Consider the following 15,240-nt stretch of genomic DNA (forward strand, 5'->3'; position numbering starts at 1 on the left):
GTATCAGCCTGTGTGAAATGCGCTAGGATGTATATAGTCCCTCTCATTCGTGCAAACACCTGCGCGCGCTGCGTGTTTTGCTTGCTTCATGAGTGTTTCTCCATTATATGACTGGCTTTTGAATATGAATTGCAGCATGTTTCAGATGAAAAGAAAAACGCGACTTGTATTTACTGTTAGGAGATTTATAAGGAGTGGTTCCCTGCATTATTACAGTAAAACGTGTGATTACAGTACTGAGCTCCTGCAATGGAGCAGCTCTAATGCTATTAAATTAAAGATGATGTACCATAGAGCAATGAAAAAATAAATAAATAAATGAACAGTGAAAGTAACAAAAAATGAACAGTGAAGTATTTATATATGTTTTTTGTTCACAATTTATGTATACAGTGCAACAGCAAAAACTGTAAGGGAAAGAAGTTACATTTGTTTAGAGCATTTTCTATAACTACAAATCAAGCTGCAATACCAACCAGGACCACACGGAGATGCCAACAGACCACTAAACCAGTCACCGTACCCAAATAAACAGATCCATTCAGAATGATTAAACAGAGCAAAAGACAAATGAAACAAGTAAATAAAAACATTCATATACAGTCTGTTTATTTGCAGGCTAATTATAATGGACTTACGTTTGTCTAATAATGTAGGACTCCTTTATGTGAATGCAATCGTGGCATTTGTGATGTTGTGAATATAGGTTGTGTTTGTGCTTTTACAGTTTCTATTCAGGTTAATCGCAAAATTGCTATTTTTATGCAAAATTTGTATTTTTATAATATCGTTAAAAATGGAACAGGACTTCAGTTTAAATATTAATTATACAAATGTTGGAAAATACTTTCAAATGTTATGTTTTGAAATAACTAAGGTGTTCAGAAAAGTGTATATGTTGTGGAGTGAAATGTTTAAAGTGGGCACATCTGATTGGTCGTGGGTGTGAGCGTGAGTGTATTCTCAGGGAGTTCTCGCGATGCACTTCATTCTAAGTAAAGCTGTGAATGTGAAGCATTGCATGTTGTGTATTCACTGTTATAATATCTTCCCTGACAGGTATTGAAAATGCACATTTGCACACAAATGTATAAACTGGTCTCTAAATGCGTTCATCTTAATGTTGTATGGTTTAAAGGAACGTGTAAGTTGTTTTTGTGAGTTAAAAACCACATGAAACAATCGCACCACGTTAGCATGCGGCTAATACTGTAGGATTCACGTGTATGTTGGGCGATTGAATATAAATTTAGCGATTCTACTGTGAGTTAGCTTCCTGTTGTTAATCGATTATATTGTTATATGTGTTTAAAATGGGATGTGAACTTGTGGATAACATGAAGATATAGAGTAATACCACACGTGGTGTGTGCGCACATACTGAATCACACGTGCATGTGAGATGTTTAAATGTGAACATGGCGTTTATACTGTGAATTATTATATATAAGTTAATAGAAGGTAAAAATTCATATGGTATTCTGTTGGGTACAGAACCTCAAAAATATACATATGAGGTTATATGAACTTTCTAAGTCAACATGTGAAACATTGTGAGTCGAAGTAAACTCTTATACAATCTACATAATAATTTACTTCCACTAAGCGTGTGTGGGTGGCTCTTAAAAGAGCCATTGGGGAATATATCAGAAGATTTGTCTTTCTTCTTGGGAGCTGCCTTTTTAGGCTTTGCAGCTTTAGGCTTTGCCGTCTTGGGTTTGGCAGTCTTGGGCCATTTCTCAAACGCAAGGCTGCATCCTCCAGAGTTCGCATTTGTAGGCTGCATACGTCATAAAGCCTGGTTTACAATAATGGTTACATTTATAACTGTTAATTTTCTAAAATAAGATCTTTATGACATATGCAGCCTACAAATGCGAACTCCGGAGGATGCAGCCTTCCATTTGAGAAACAGTCAATTTCTCAATATTGTGATGTTTTTGCACCCTCAGATTTTCAAATAGTTGTATCTCAGCCAAATACCGTGCTATCCTAACAAACCATACATCAGTGGAACGATTATTTATTCAGCTTATGTATACATCTCAATTTTGAAAAATTTACCCTTATGACTGGTTTTGTGGTCCAGGTCACATATATAGATAAAATGTATGTCATGTTTTAAAACTTATTGCAGGAGACATTTCAATTAATACAACATGTTTTAAAAAAATATATTTTGGTGACCCAATAGATAAAATACAATTAAAAAAGGTCAGAGGGACTCAAATCGTACTGGTTTTGTGTAATTACTCTAGATAGATAGATAGAATGCGTTCATACTTTCACTTTCATATTCATTAGCAGTGGCGTAACTTTGCTTTGAAAAGTGGTGGGGACACCGCACAACTCGTTTTGCTATTTGTTTATTTAATAACCGAATTTACTTGGGGACTGAGTTCAGAGTTGGAAATGCACTTAATTTTCACTTTGATGTACATGCATCACATTCACAAATATGTCTATAAACATCCGAATAAGCAAAACGTAACATTCACAATGCGAATGTTACGTTTTGCTTATCACAACACATCCAGGGTAGCTAATATCAATCAAAATACGCAAGATAAATATGGTGAATTTACCATTTCATGGTCAGCTCAGCTGCAGCTTATTCATTAATTGCACAATTGTGTGTGTGTGTGTGTATTACGATTCATTCTACTTTGAATTACTTGCATATTTTCTCTTAATACCAGCCGGACAACTTGCTAAAAGCAGGTGTGATCGATGCACGCGCTGAACATGGATCAACATTACGTCAAGAGTCAAGACAAGCCCACAAAATGTTTCCTCATCCAATCAAATAATTTAACCAATCCTGAACTACGCAAAACCTTGTGTAAAACATGAGTGAGAGTTAATTTGTGTTTAAAATGGTTAAACTACCTTTATTAATTAAATAATTAAATAAATGAAATTGTTTTAACGAATCTTTTTTATGACGTTTTTATAAGAGCTCTATTTTTTCCTCCCCCACCCCACATGTAAAGGCTAGTTAACGGTAAATGTTGCTACCTATAGCATAAATGTTAAAACATCAACAAAATGTCCAAAATAAAGCGTGGAAGTGATATAAGAAGCTTTTTAGTGAAGCAGCCACGCACAGTAAGTTATTTTGCTTAAAACGAAAACATATTATATTTAACTTCCGTGAATATAGACATACTGTCGCTAATCATGTTTTCTGGCAGCCACTGGAGCGCGCTGTGATTTAATACAAAACTGAATTAAAGGACTATGAACTAAAGACTTGTATACTTTTTGTTTTAATTGTGAAAATCCCAGTCATAACATAGAATTGTCCTGTTGCCTAAAAAAAAGTGCTTTAACTATTATTCAGCCTTCAAATGCCAATATATTGCTTATGATTGCAAATGTAAACATTTAGATCCCAAAATTAATTATTTACTTCTTACATAACTTAATTTTTCATATAACACTTAATCATGACTTGTAATAATAACCGTGACTTGTGACTTTTTAACAATGCCTCAAGTGAACTCACCTAGCTGCGTGGTTGAAGGACTACATATCCCATGACGCATATCGCGTATCTCGCGATAGTTTCACAACGAGACTTAATATTCATCTTTGAGGACGTTGAAAAGCTTCTGACCGGCGGAAAAATGTGTTAAGTGAATGAATTAGATTATGAAGAGTGACGATTTGTAGATGGTGCTTTTCCTTTAATATATACCTTACGCAATCTATTTTTCAGTTACTTTTTAAAAGTGGTGGGGACAATATCGAGCCTGGTAAAAAGTGGTGGGGACATGTCCCACCCGTAAATTACGCCTATGTTCATTAGCCATACATGATATTTTGATCTTTTTTTTCCAAGCATATTTTACCAATTCCAAAAACACATCAATCTTAATAACTAACATCAATTTTGTTTGTAATCCTTTATAAGTAAGGAATAATTGACGACGGGCCGTTGAATTATTAGAAAAATAATGCACACCCGAGGTGGTGATTGACCTCGGGTGTGCATTATTTTTCTAATAATTCAACGGTCCGGAGTCAATTATTCCGCTTATACTACGGTTGCCACACCTCAAGACATCGATCAGATTATATATTTCAAGGGATTCGTCCGGTTTTTCTACTTAAATCGCTATTGTGAGTAGGATTATTTCTTCCGCATCTCATCCAACGACTCTTTTGCTAGTTCCAAAACGTCATTTTAAAGCTGGCAATGGAGGCTTGAGCCGTTGATAGCAGACTAATGCAGTTAATAATGAAGTTATTAGAAAGAGAGCGAGAGAGACAGAGACACAGAGAAAGAGAAACAGAGAGAGAGAGAGAGAGAGAGAGAGAGAGAGAGCTTGTATGAATTAGGCTACCTCTGTGTGTCCCTCAACAGTGTTCTGAAGCACCGTCTCTAAACTGTAAGTCTGCTTTAAGATGCAGCGCTGTTATTACCTCGCTAGTGAGAAATGTCATGTGTAGCCTTTAAGTTGCTACACTAGGCTAACTGATAAAATCGTCAGGGCAGCGCTGACAACGATGCGAAGTGATATGGAACTGTAATGCGGTCAAGAAAGCTGCCTGGAACTACGTTCGCCGTGCGTTTCCCTGAAAATAATTGCACACCTCAGAACGTTCGTCAGCCAATCAGATTCAAGCATTCAACGGCCCCGTAGTATAAGCGATATATAATTGTCCAGGAAGGATGAAATTGACTTCTTATGTTCAGGAGTGTATTATTAGGCATGTTTCATTTTACAAATAAAATGAGGCAAAACAAGAGATTTAAAAATGACAAAGTAATGACTAGTTAAGTTGTTGGGGGCAGCCCTATTAAATACCCTATAGACGTCCTGTTAAAGCATTTTAGCTACGCGTTTCCATTTTTGGATAAATTCTGCTTTCAGAACCGTCTCGTCTGTAATGGATAGTTGTCCGTAATATTGATTTTTCCTCTGAAACACAAGAACAAATTTATTTAAACAGCCTATGTAGGCTATATTTCATGTTGTGAATAGCAAGCCCTTTACATCGGGCACATATTGTTGCTTCTGTAAATCACAGAAAGTCTACAAATAGGCCGTTGTCTTCCAGACTCAGGTCTTTTTTTTTTTCTCATTTGACTGCTAATGTCACGTCCATGATCTTTAAAATACTTGATTTTTTGTTCAAACTTGTGATGGTAGTTTTTGAAACTGCAAAAAAAAAAAAAAAACCTTAAAAAAAAAAAAAAAAAAAACAGTCTTTTGTGAAAGCACATTAGCTACTGGTATAATTGTGTGCTCCACATTTTCATTGTATGATTGTAGTGTTCAATTTATAGATACAAAATATATTGGGCAGAAGTGAGTAGTGTATTGGTCTGGCCCTCTGCAATCGAACAAGTTTCTCATGTGGCCCCTTGGAAAAATTATCAGTTCTTGATTTAGCCAAATATTAGCCTGAACCGGTAAACAAAAAGTAACGTTAGTGTTTTTACAAACAATTTAAGAGTTAAAAAATAAATAAATAAATTAAAATAATAAAAAGGTTTCCGAAGCACAAAAATGTTGCAAGTTACTCGAAAACAAAATGTTTTCCCCCTTTTTATATTCTACACACGCATTAGAAGCTCTTTCAGAGAGTAGATGGGTGGCTCTTAAAAGAGCCTTTGTGGTGTGAGAGTGTCGGGCTGCTCTACTTGGAGCTGGTGTACTTGGTGACGGCCTTGGTGCCCTCAGACACGGCGTGTTTGGCCAGCTCCCCGGGCAGCAGCAGACGCACGGCGGTCTGGATCTCTCTGGAAGTGATGGTGGAGCGCTTGTTGTAGTGAGCGAGACGAGACGCTTCACCGGCGATGCGCTCGAAGATGTCGTTGACGAAAGAGTTCATGATCCCCATCGCCTTGGAAGAGATCCCGGTGTCAGGATGAACCTGCTTCATCACCTTGTAGATGTAGATAGCGTAGCTCTCCTTCCTGGTCTTTCTGCGCTTCTTTCCTCCCTTCGCCGCGGTCTTTGTGACGGCCTTCTTGGAGCCCTTCTTAGGCGCTGACTTCGCTGGTTCAGGCATGATGATGCTGACGAGTCAATGATTAGAAAGAGCCGGACAGAGGCGTTTATCCACGAACCTATGCTAATTTACACAGAGACGCGGATTCTTCTGATTGCGTGTTTACACAGACCACACCCATTAACTTCACTGTGATTGGACAACTCCAAGTACCACGAGCAGGACGAGGGTCAATCACAGGAGGCGAATTTATAGCTCCGCCCACCGCTCCATGTGTGAGCGACATCAGCCCACGTGACTAATCTTCCTTTGTTTTAATTCCCGCTCTTTTTGTTTGTTTTTGACTCAAATATCAGTGTATTTTTTAACGCTTATAAACCCATTGAGAGAATCTGGAGAAAAGAGAGCAATAATGATTAGACACTTTATTTTCATCTGCTGTCCCGCCAGTTTTACTTCTGCTTCAACTACCACTTGATTGTTTTATAAATGACTTAAAGCTCATCAAAGCGCAGGATCAAACAAAAAGACAAGCTTATGCTCCAACTTTGAGGATCAGTATCAAATTCAGAATTAAATTACTTTGACAGATGTTTCCAGATACGAGTTTATTAAAGACTAAAAAAACAGTTCAGGTCTGAAACTTATGAAAAGGGATATATTCTCTGTGCAACACGCATCAAGTATTTTCATCACTTTCGGTGTTTATACAGAAGCATGATCCTTTAACGCTTTATCTGGAGTATAATGCATGAACATGGTCTCTTTCTCTGAGAGTGTGTGTGGCTCTGAAAAGAGCCGTTGGGTTTGTTCTCCGGATTGAAGGCGTTTATCCTCCGAAGCCGTACAAGGTGCGTCCCTGTCGTTTCAGAGCGTACACGACGTCCATGGCGGTGACGGTCTTTCTCTTGGCGTGCTCGGTGTAGGTGACGGCATCGCGGATAACGTTCTCCAGGAACACCTTCAACACCCCGCGGGTCTCCTCGTAGATCAGACCGGAGATGCGCTTGACGCCGCCGCGGCGCGCGAGACGACGAATGGCGGGTTTGGTGATTCCCTGGATATTATCCCGGAGCACTTTACGGTGCCGCTTAGCGCCTCCTTTCCCGAGCCCTTTACCGCCTTTACCTCTTCCAGACATGATCAAGCTGCTTTCTGCTTCAATCAAACGACGAATATTAACGATTTATGAGTGCTCCAGAGAGCAGTTTTACATTTGCCTACAGGACCTAACTGAAACCAGCTCCGCGTCACAGCCCCTCCCCCGCCAGCAGTGAGATCAGGAAACAATGTGGTTTAAAACTAATCTAAGGATGTCTGTCCTTTGTTTCGTTTCATAATCCATGTTTTATCAAATTTATCTGACAGTAATTTTTATAACATCAGTAGGTTTGCATGTATCTGACAGACGCTTTTACCTCCAAAAATGTGTTGTCTGTCTGGAGATTTCATATTAAACATTTAACAAGTGGTTCTCAACTCCCCTTAAAAATACACATATGATAAAATGTGTATTTTTGCATTAAACATCGCAACACACATTTATTATGCACTTTAAACATGTCAGTTTATAATTATATATTTATATTAACCCTATACATAATTGCACTTGACTGTATACACAGAATTGATTCAGAGACTCAAGTACACCGTTAATCTCTATGGTTTATACTCAGTATTACAGTGAAACGGTCTCGTTCAGTGCAGTGTTGGTGGCTCTTAAAAGAGCCTTTGGGGTGTCGCTGCAGCGGCGGGTTTAAGCGCGCTCTCCGCGGATGCGGCGCGCCAGCTGGATGTCTTTGGGCATGATGGTGACTCTCTTGGCGTGGATGGCGCACAGGTTGGTGTCCTCAAACAGACCGACCAAATAAGCCTCGCTGGCCTCCTGCAGGGCCATGACAGCGGAGCTCTGGAAGCGCAGGTCCGTCTTGAAATCCTGCGCGATTTCTCGCACCAAGCGCTGGAAAGGCAGTTTGCGGATCAGCAGCTCGGTGGACTTCTGATAACGGCGGATCTCTCTGAGAGCCACGGTCCCGGGCCTGTAACGGTGGGGCTTCTTGACGCCGCCGGTGGCTGGAGCGCTCTTCCGGGCGGCTTTAGTAGCGAGCTGCTTCCTCGGGGCTTTGCCGCCGGTGGATTTACGAGCCGTCTGCTTGGTTCTTGCCATCGCAAAGATTAACTTCTTTCTCCGTTAGAAGTACGTAGAAAACATATACTGCTCTCTGTTACACGCTGCTTTTAAAGCATGAAATGGCCACGAGCTGATGATGTCATGAATGTGCAGAGGCTTGTGATTGGCTGATGTGTGACGTCTGCTTATGACTGCTAGCCAATGACTGAGCAGCTTCTGTTTTCAAACGGGGATGTTTTGTGTTTCCCGCTCAAAATTGCTTTGTTCTGTTTATTACTTTATGCATCTTTCATTCATTCAACTTTATTTCCAGAATCAAGGTCCTTTAGCAAAACACACAACAGTACAATAACATAAAAAAACACGTTTTCATTGGTGACTAAGCTTAGGATTCAACAACAGCATTATAGTAGCATGCAGTGAATCATCCAACCAGCAAGTAAACTTACATTAAATGTCTCATTAAAGTCTGAAAGCATTGTTCTTTAGTCTTACAGAACAGATCACATGCACTGCTCCATCTTAGTGTTTTCAGCAGGACCCTCATACAGTCTCTGTAAAGCTTACACAGACTCTCTTTTAAACTTAATCCACAAGGCAGCAGTATAAAAACATGCACAATATGGTCTATAAATCTTTGCCTGATCCATCCAAAAAAAATATCATAGCTCATTTGAGCACATGGGTCACAGAAACGGGGCCCGGGTCACTTTTGAGGTCTTATAAAAATACGACAGGCTACAAAAATACATAGGCTATAGGCTCATATGTGTGCATGATCTATTAAACGATTGTGATCTCAACTCAAACACATCTTATTCCTAAATGATGACGACTCTGTCTATTAAAGACAGGGAAGTCGTGGCCTAATGGTTAGAGAGTCGGACTTGTAATCCAAAGGTTGCGGGTTCGAGTCTCCGGCCGGCAGGGATTGTAGGTGGGGGGAGTGAATGTCCAGCGCTCTCTCCACCCTCAATACCACGACTGAGGTGCCCTTGAGCAAGACACCGAACCCCCAACTGCTCCCCGGGCGCTGCAGCATAAAATGGCTCCGGGTGTATGTTCAACGGTGTGTGTGTGTTCACTGCTGTGTGTGTGCACGTTGGATGGGTTAAATGCAGAGCATGAATTCCGAGTATGGGTCACCATACTTGGCTGAATGTCACTTCACTTATTCACTTAAACCTTTGAAATCACAATCACATCAGAATACATCAACCTGCTTTCACAGCCTCTGATCAGAGAGAGATCATGCAGCTTTACGTCTGAAACAGCTTCACAAACATCTACACAGTATTGCAAACATCAAACAATAATGAAAGCATAAAACTGTAAAGGATAAAAAGTGTATTGTCGGGAATACACTGATGTTGCAGCAGCCGCCATCAAAAAGAGTGATTGACCTTCATAACTAATGTTACGCTTATAATACAGATTATATACGTCACATGCCATTATGTATTTGATGTCAGAAACTTTGGATGAAAACAGGTCTTCATTCACTTATTTCAACTGATTTTCACAAATAATTAATTTAAATCAAATGTTTTAAAGACAAATTGACAACATTTTAGACATTTATAAATATATTCTTATATAACATTAAATAAAACGTTGAACAAGTAAATTAGGCTACATATTTGGTTTAGTTGTGTAGGGTTTTGTTTTCAGAATCGAGGCCCAAACCTCGCATACATTAATGATAATCAACTTCTCTTATTCTTTATGAAACAGTTTGTGTTAAAATCATCTCCAGCTGTGGATTATATTTCCAGCTCCCACATTATTAGTAATTATTCAGCTGATCTGTCACTTATTTTGAAGAACGTTATTATGAATACAATAAACTAAGAGAAAAACTCTCTCTCTCAGATGAAGTGTGTGGCTCTAAAAAGAGCCTTTGTGTTGGAGAAGCAGGCCGGACTCGGTTTACTTGGCTTTGGCGGGTTTCTCGGTCTTCTTGGGCAGCAGCACGGCCTGGATGTTGGGCAGCACGCCGCCCTGAGCGATGGTCACTCCGCCCAGGAGTTTGTTCAGCTCCTCGTCGTTACGCACCGCCAGCTGCAGGTGACGGGGAATGATGCGGGTCTTCTTGTTGTCCCTCGCGGCGTTTCCAGCCAGCTCCAGGATCTCAGCGGTCAGATACTCGAGCACAGCCGCCAGATAGACGGGAGCACCGGCACCGACGCGCTCTCCATAGTTACCTTTGCGGAGAAGCCTATGAACACGACCAACTGGGAACTGCAGTCCTGCCCTGGACGACCGAGTCTTGGCCTTCGCTCTCGCTTTGCCGCCGGTTTTGCCTCTGCCGCTCATTGTAGGTTGTTGAAACTTCAGCGTTTGATTAATAGAGAAAAATCATGAAGCCGTGAAAGCCGCTGTTCTGTTTTTAAAGGAGCGTGCCAGTCGTCCATTGGTTTAGAGCCTTGTAAGATTTTAAACCAATCACTGAGCTTTCCTCTAACACTCACCGCCAAGGCCACGCCTCCACAGCTGGCGGCCAATTGTGCTGCATTTAGACTAAACACACGACAGAAAACATTAAAGAAACTGTGATGGGGTGCTGGATAAGTTTAAAATATGTAAATCAATGCAAAAGAATATTAGTAAATATGTGACCCTAGACCACAAAACCAGTCATAAGGGTCAATTTTTTGAAATTGAGATGTGATCTGAATAAATGATCTTTCCATTGATGTCTGGTGTGTTAGGATTGGCAATATTTGGCTGAGATACAACTCTTTGAAAATCTGGAATCTGAGGGTGCAAAAAAATCTAAATATCCTCCTGAGTCCCAACTATTCAGTTTTTGAGACCTCACATGTCCACTGTAGAGGACACGTGAGCTAAAAGCATGTTTATTATGCATTTTAAGAGACAACAATTGAATAGTAAAATTAATTATATATCTATTTTGTTATGAAACATTAGATATTATGAAAATCTGGCCATTTATTACTAACAATATGACAATTCATTTTTCATCACACTGTCCCAACAGCAACACATTAATAAGCAAATTAGATACAGTATACATACACTGTGTTTAATGGAAAAAACAGTTTATGGAATTTTTTTACAACATATTGCATGAAACAAAATGGTATATCAAATAATTTTGTTATATATGTATAACAGAGTTGAGAATCATCCTTTAAAAAAATCCCAAAACCTAAAAATCGATTGTTGATTTAAACAAAAATTCCATTGTTTTTGCCTTTTTGATGTCTATTCATGCCATTTTATTTTTAGAAAAAACTTAGTCCTAGTGTCTTCTACAGAGGACATTGAATAAAACGTGAATATATATTTTTCAAAAATGTTAATTTTCCATTTTTTTTCTAATGCTCTAAATAATGACATGAAAAAATACTAAGTAAACAAAACTTTTTTTTTTTTTTGAGAGGGGGGTCTCCGGGGGATATTAAGAAAAAGTTGTTCAAATTAAGTTTTTAGCAACACATTTTACTAATCTGAAAATTAAGTTTTGATATATTTACAGTAGAAAATGTACAAAATGTCTTCATGGAACATGATCTTAATATCCTTATGGTTTTGTCATAAAATAAAAATGTATAATTTTGAGCCATACAATGTATTGTTGGCTATTGCTACAGATATACCTGTGCTACTGATGACTGCTTTTGTGCTGCAGGGACAGATATTGTTTTTAAACTAAATTTAGATGATGATCCATTCAATCGATGTTCATAATACAAGTGAATAACAGTTTTTTTTCTAAATGCAGTCAATCTGTAAAACATTGTGAGTCGAGGTAAACTCATATACAATCTAATAATTGACTTGTAAAGAGTCTAAATGCAGGTGTTTTGCTCTTTCTCTGGAGTCAGTGGGTGGCTCTGAAAAGAGCCTTTGGGGAATAAAACAGAAGATTTATTTCTTCTTGGGAGCTGCCTTTTTAGGCTTTGCAGCTTTAGGTTTAGCAGCTTTAGGCTTAGCCGTCTTGGGTTTGGCGGCCTTGGTCTTTTTGGGGCTCTTGGCTGCTTTCTTGGGCGCCGCTGGCTTCTTCGTCTTCTTGGGGCTCTTGGTCACTTTCTTAGCGGCCGCGGCGGCGGGTTTCTTGGCCTTCTTGGGCGATTTCTTAGCGGCGGGCTTCTTTGCCGCTGCGCTCTTGGGCTTCTTGGCAGCAGCGGGTTTCTTGGCCGCAGGCTTCTTGGCTTTAGGAGCCGCTTTCTTGGCCGGTTTCTTCTTGGTCTCGGCTTGCTTCTTGCTGATCTTGAAGGAGCCGGAGGCGCCGGTCCCTTTGACCTGCAGCAGGGTGCCTTTAGTCACCAGGCTCTTGATGGCGATCTTGACGCGGGAGTTGTTCTTCTCCACGTCGTAGCCGCCGGCGGCGAGAGCTTTCTTCAGCGCGGCGAGGGACACGCCGCTCCTCTCCTTGGACGCGCACACGGCTTTGACGATCAGCTCACCGACGCCTGGACCTGCTTTCTTGGCTTTGGCGGCGGACTTCTTCTTGGGCGCTTTGGCCGGCGGAGCGGCGGCAGCTGGAGCGGTTTCTGCCATTTCTCGGAACGGATTAACAATCTTTCAAAAACGGAGTTCAATCAGTGACGCTGGAGCGGTGCTGCGCTCTTAAACAACACATGAGAACCTCATAGACTCAAAAAGAAAGAAAACCTGCTCCCGACCAGGTTAGGTTCACAGAGTAAGTTGCCATGGTAACTGACTCTGAGTATAAGTTACCTCTCTTTCAGAAACGGGCTTGACTTACTCTGCTTTCTCAGGTTTAACATACCTCCCATTCTGAAACCGAAAACCCAGAGTTTCCCTCATTTCAGGGTTAACATACTCAGAGTTTTCACTTAACCTCCTTTCTGAAACGGGCCCCTGGAGGACCCTTAGCCCTGCACATGTTGTATGTCTCCCTTATCTAACACACCTGATTCATGTATTGCAGTCTCTAACGAGCTGTTGAGTTGAATCAGGTGTATCAGATAAGGGAGACATACAACATGTGCAGGGCTAAGGGTCCTCCAGGACAGGTTTGGGAAGCACTGCACTAGAGACTTGCATCCTCTTACATCATGGAATGTTTTTGTGTCTGATCAACAAATGTCAAACTGTTTTTATCCATTATATTATTATCTACATGTCGTCAAATATTTCCCATACCTAAGGTAAATTTAGTTCAGGACTAGGTTACATTGACATGATCTATGAAATGCAGTAGGTAAAAGTAAGAATAAAGACATGGGTTGTGGTTTTACATCCTTCTATCAGAAACAAGAGAGTTAAGCAATTTTCTTGAAAATACCAGCTCTTGTAAAAGAACATCTAGTGTCATAAAAATAGAAGACAAATTTAGCAAACATCCTTAAATATTTTTGCAGAGATTAAGTTTCCGGCATCCTGTCCAAACATTGCTTAAGCATAACAGAATGCACCTTTTATCAAATGAAGGAAATATAGTACATCATACTATTAGAAATTTCATCAGCAATCTGATTCACAGCTGATCACTGATTCGGCAGCGATTCACTGAACAAGCCGTATAACATCAATTCTGCATTGGATATTAAAATCCAAAATATTGTGAAAACATTATTAATAAGCACATAACAAGATCGGCAGTTTAAGACATTAACTTGTAAGTACAAAACACAAGATACTTCTCTTTTTAATATAAATAAGACTTTATTTGATAAATCTAAGACATGTAAACTAATCTAACACATTCATACACTTTGCACAAAGACAGAAAGTGAGGAAAGGATGAGGTTAAGAGAATGGAAATGCGAAATCCCAAGTTTACAGCAATATGTGCTATTGCATCAACCTGAACAACCATCAATCACTTATTTAACCCTCGCTTTGAGTTTCTCAATGAGGCTATAAACTTTATCTTAAAAGCACCAGCTCAGCTAGAATCTGGGGTTGTCCTTGCATTGCCTTTGTGGTAAAGGATTCCCTTTGTCAGTCGGGTTAAATGCAGGGCACAAATTCCCTCCCAATACATAAATCCACATTTTATCTTATCAGTCACATGATCTGAATTTTCCTGCTCTTGCAGAGTGTAATTTGGACATGATTTCTATAACATTTACATTTACATTTAGTCATATAAAAAGAATGTACGGTGGTCGAGAGAGCTCAACGCGCTGCAAATAGATAAAACACCTGCAAATAAAGAAAACAACTTCCTCAATTTTACAACGCACATGCTGCAAATACTCACAACACAAACAAATAAAGAAACGCACTGCAAATAAAACAGCTTGACGCTAGGATCTGATTTATGAAAATCCTGTTGGCTTGGGCCTATATATTGTGGAATTCGGCTCCTCATGTTTCAACAATGTTCGGATCGAATCTTAAATTGTCTTATTCGCTCTGATACCCTATCGGTTTAACAGAGACATTAATAATTTCATAAAAATGTTTGGCATCAGCTGATTCTGATCAGCTGGCCCCCATCTTCACACAGATCTTCAACAGATCACTGGAGCTGTGTGAAGTCCCCTCATGCTTCAAACGCTCCACCATCATCCCCGTCCCAAAGAAACCCAAGATTACTGGATTTAATGAATACAGACCTTTGGCTTTAACATCTGTGGCCATGAAATCATTTGAAAGACTGGTTTTGGCTTATCTGAAGAACATCACTGGTCTCTTACTGGACCCCCTGCAGTTTGCCTACAGAGCAAACAGGTCTTAATAACTGTAGGGAAGTTATTAAAGCTATTCCTGTAACACTTTGTCAGTGTCATATTTGTTATAATTCTCTGTGATAAACCCAAAATTTATTTTAGAAGGTGTTAAGCTAACTGAGAAAAAAATACAATAACAAATATAGTATGTCATACTTTCCCACGGTCTGTGAATACTGTATTAATACTGCATTAATAATAAAATAAAATAAATGCATTTCAAAATTCTACATATTATTTACCCTTCTTAGTTTTTAATATCAAGATTCACTGATATTGATGATGTGTGCTGTTTTGTAATAGTGTGAAAGATATGCTGACTCGGTCATAAACAGAAGGTTTTGGAAGGATTTTATAATTAGAAGTTTATATTTAGTTTAATGAATATTAATTATTGATTTAAAATATATTGTATAGTATTATGAAAACAAAAGCAATGAAGATCTAAAATGTATTTTATTAGCAAAATTTCAC

At 39.4% G+C, this 15,240-nt stretch overlaps 5 protein-coding genes across 5 annotated transcripts; all 5 read right to left on the minus strand.

The window, feature by feature from the left end:
- Positions 1–5,605: 5,605 nt before the first annotated feature.
- Positions 5,606–6,024, minus strand: LOC306885448 (histone H2B 1/2-like; the record flags this gene model as incomplete). The annotated part of the gene is made up of 1 exon (XM_079441965.1): positions 5,606–6,024. The coding sequence occupies one exon, from the start codon at positions 6,022–6,024 to the stop codon at positions 5,650–5,652; it is 375 nt and encodes a 124-aa protein (XP_079298091.1). The 3' UTR covers positions 5,606–5,649.
- Positions 6,025–6,793: 769 nt separating this feature from the next.
- On the minus strand, positions 6,794–7,105 carry LOC306879510 (histone H4; the record flags this gene model as incomplete). The annotated part of the gene is made up of 1 exon (XM_079432510.1): positions 6,794–7,105. The coding sequence occupies one exon, from the start codon at positions 7,103–7,105 to the stop codon at positions 6,794–6,796; it is 312 nt and encodes a 103-aa protein (XP_079288636.1).
- A 615-nt stretch (positions 7,106–7,720) lies between these two features.
- On the minus strand, positions 7,721–8,131 carry LOC306883121 (histone H3.2; the record flags this gene model as incomplete). Its single annotated transcript, XM_079438222.1, has 1 exon — positions 7,721–8,131. The coding sequence occupies one exon, from the start codon at positions 8,129–8,131 to the stop codon at positions 7,721–7,723; it is 411 nt and encodes a 136-aa protein (XP_079294348.1).
- Positions 8,132–10,024: 1,893 nt separating this feature from the next.
- LOC306879889 (histone H2A) lies at positions 10,025–10,411 on the minus strand (the record flags this gene model as incomplete). Its single annotated transcript, XM_079433118.1, has 1 exon — positions 10,025–10,411. The coding sequence occupies one exon, from the start codon at positions 10,409–10,411 to the stop codon at positions 10,025–10,027; it is 387 nt and encodes a 128-aa protein (XP_079289244.1).
- Positions 10,412–11,989: 1,578 nt separating this feature from the next.
- Positions 11,990–12,622, minus strand: LOC306887305 (histone H1-like; the record flags this gene model as incomplete). Its single annotated transcript, XM_079444938.1, has 1 exon — positions 11,990–12,622. One exon carries the CDS (start codon positions 12,620–12,622, stop codon positions 11,990–11,992), a length of 633 nt encoding a protein of 210 aa, XP_079301064.1.
- Positions 12,623–15,240: the final 2,618 nt, after the last annotated feature.

This window comes from Barbus barbus (genome assembly GCF_936440315.1).
Source record: "Barbus barbus genome assembly, chromosome: 2".
Classification (NCBI taxonomy): Eukaryota; Metazoa; Chordata; class Actinopteri; order Cypriniformes; family Cyprinidae; genus Barbus; species Barbus barbus.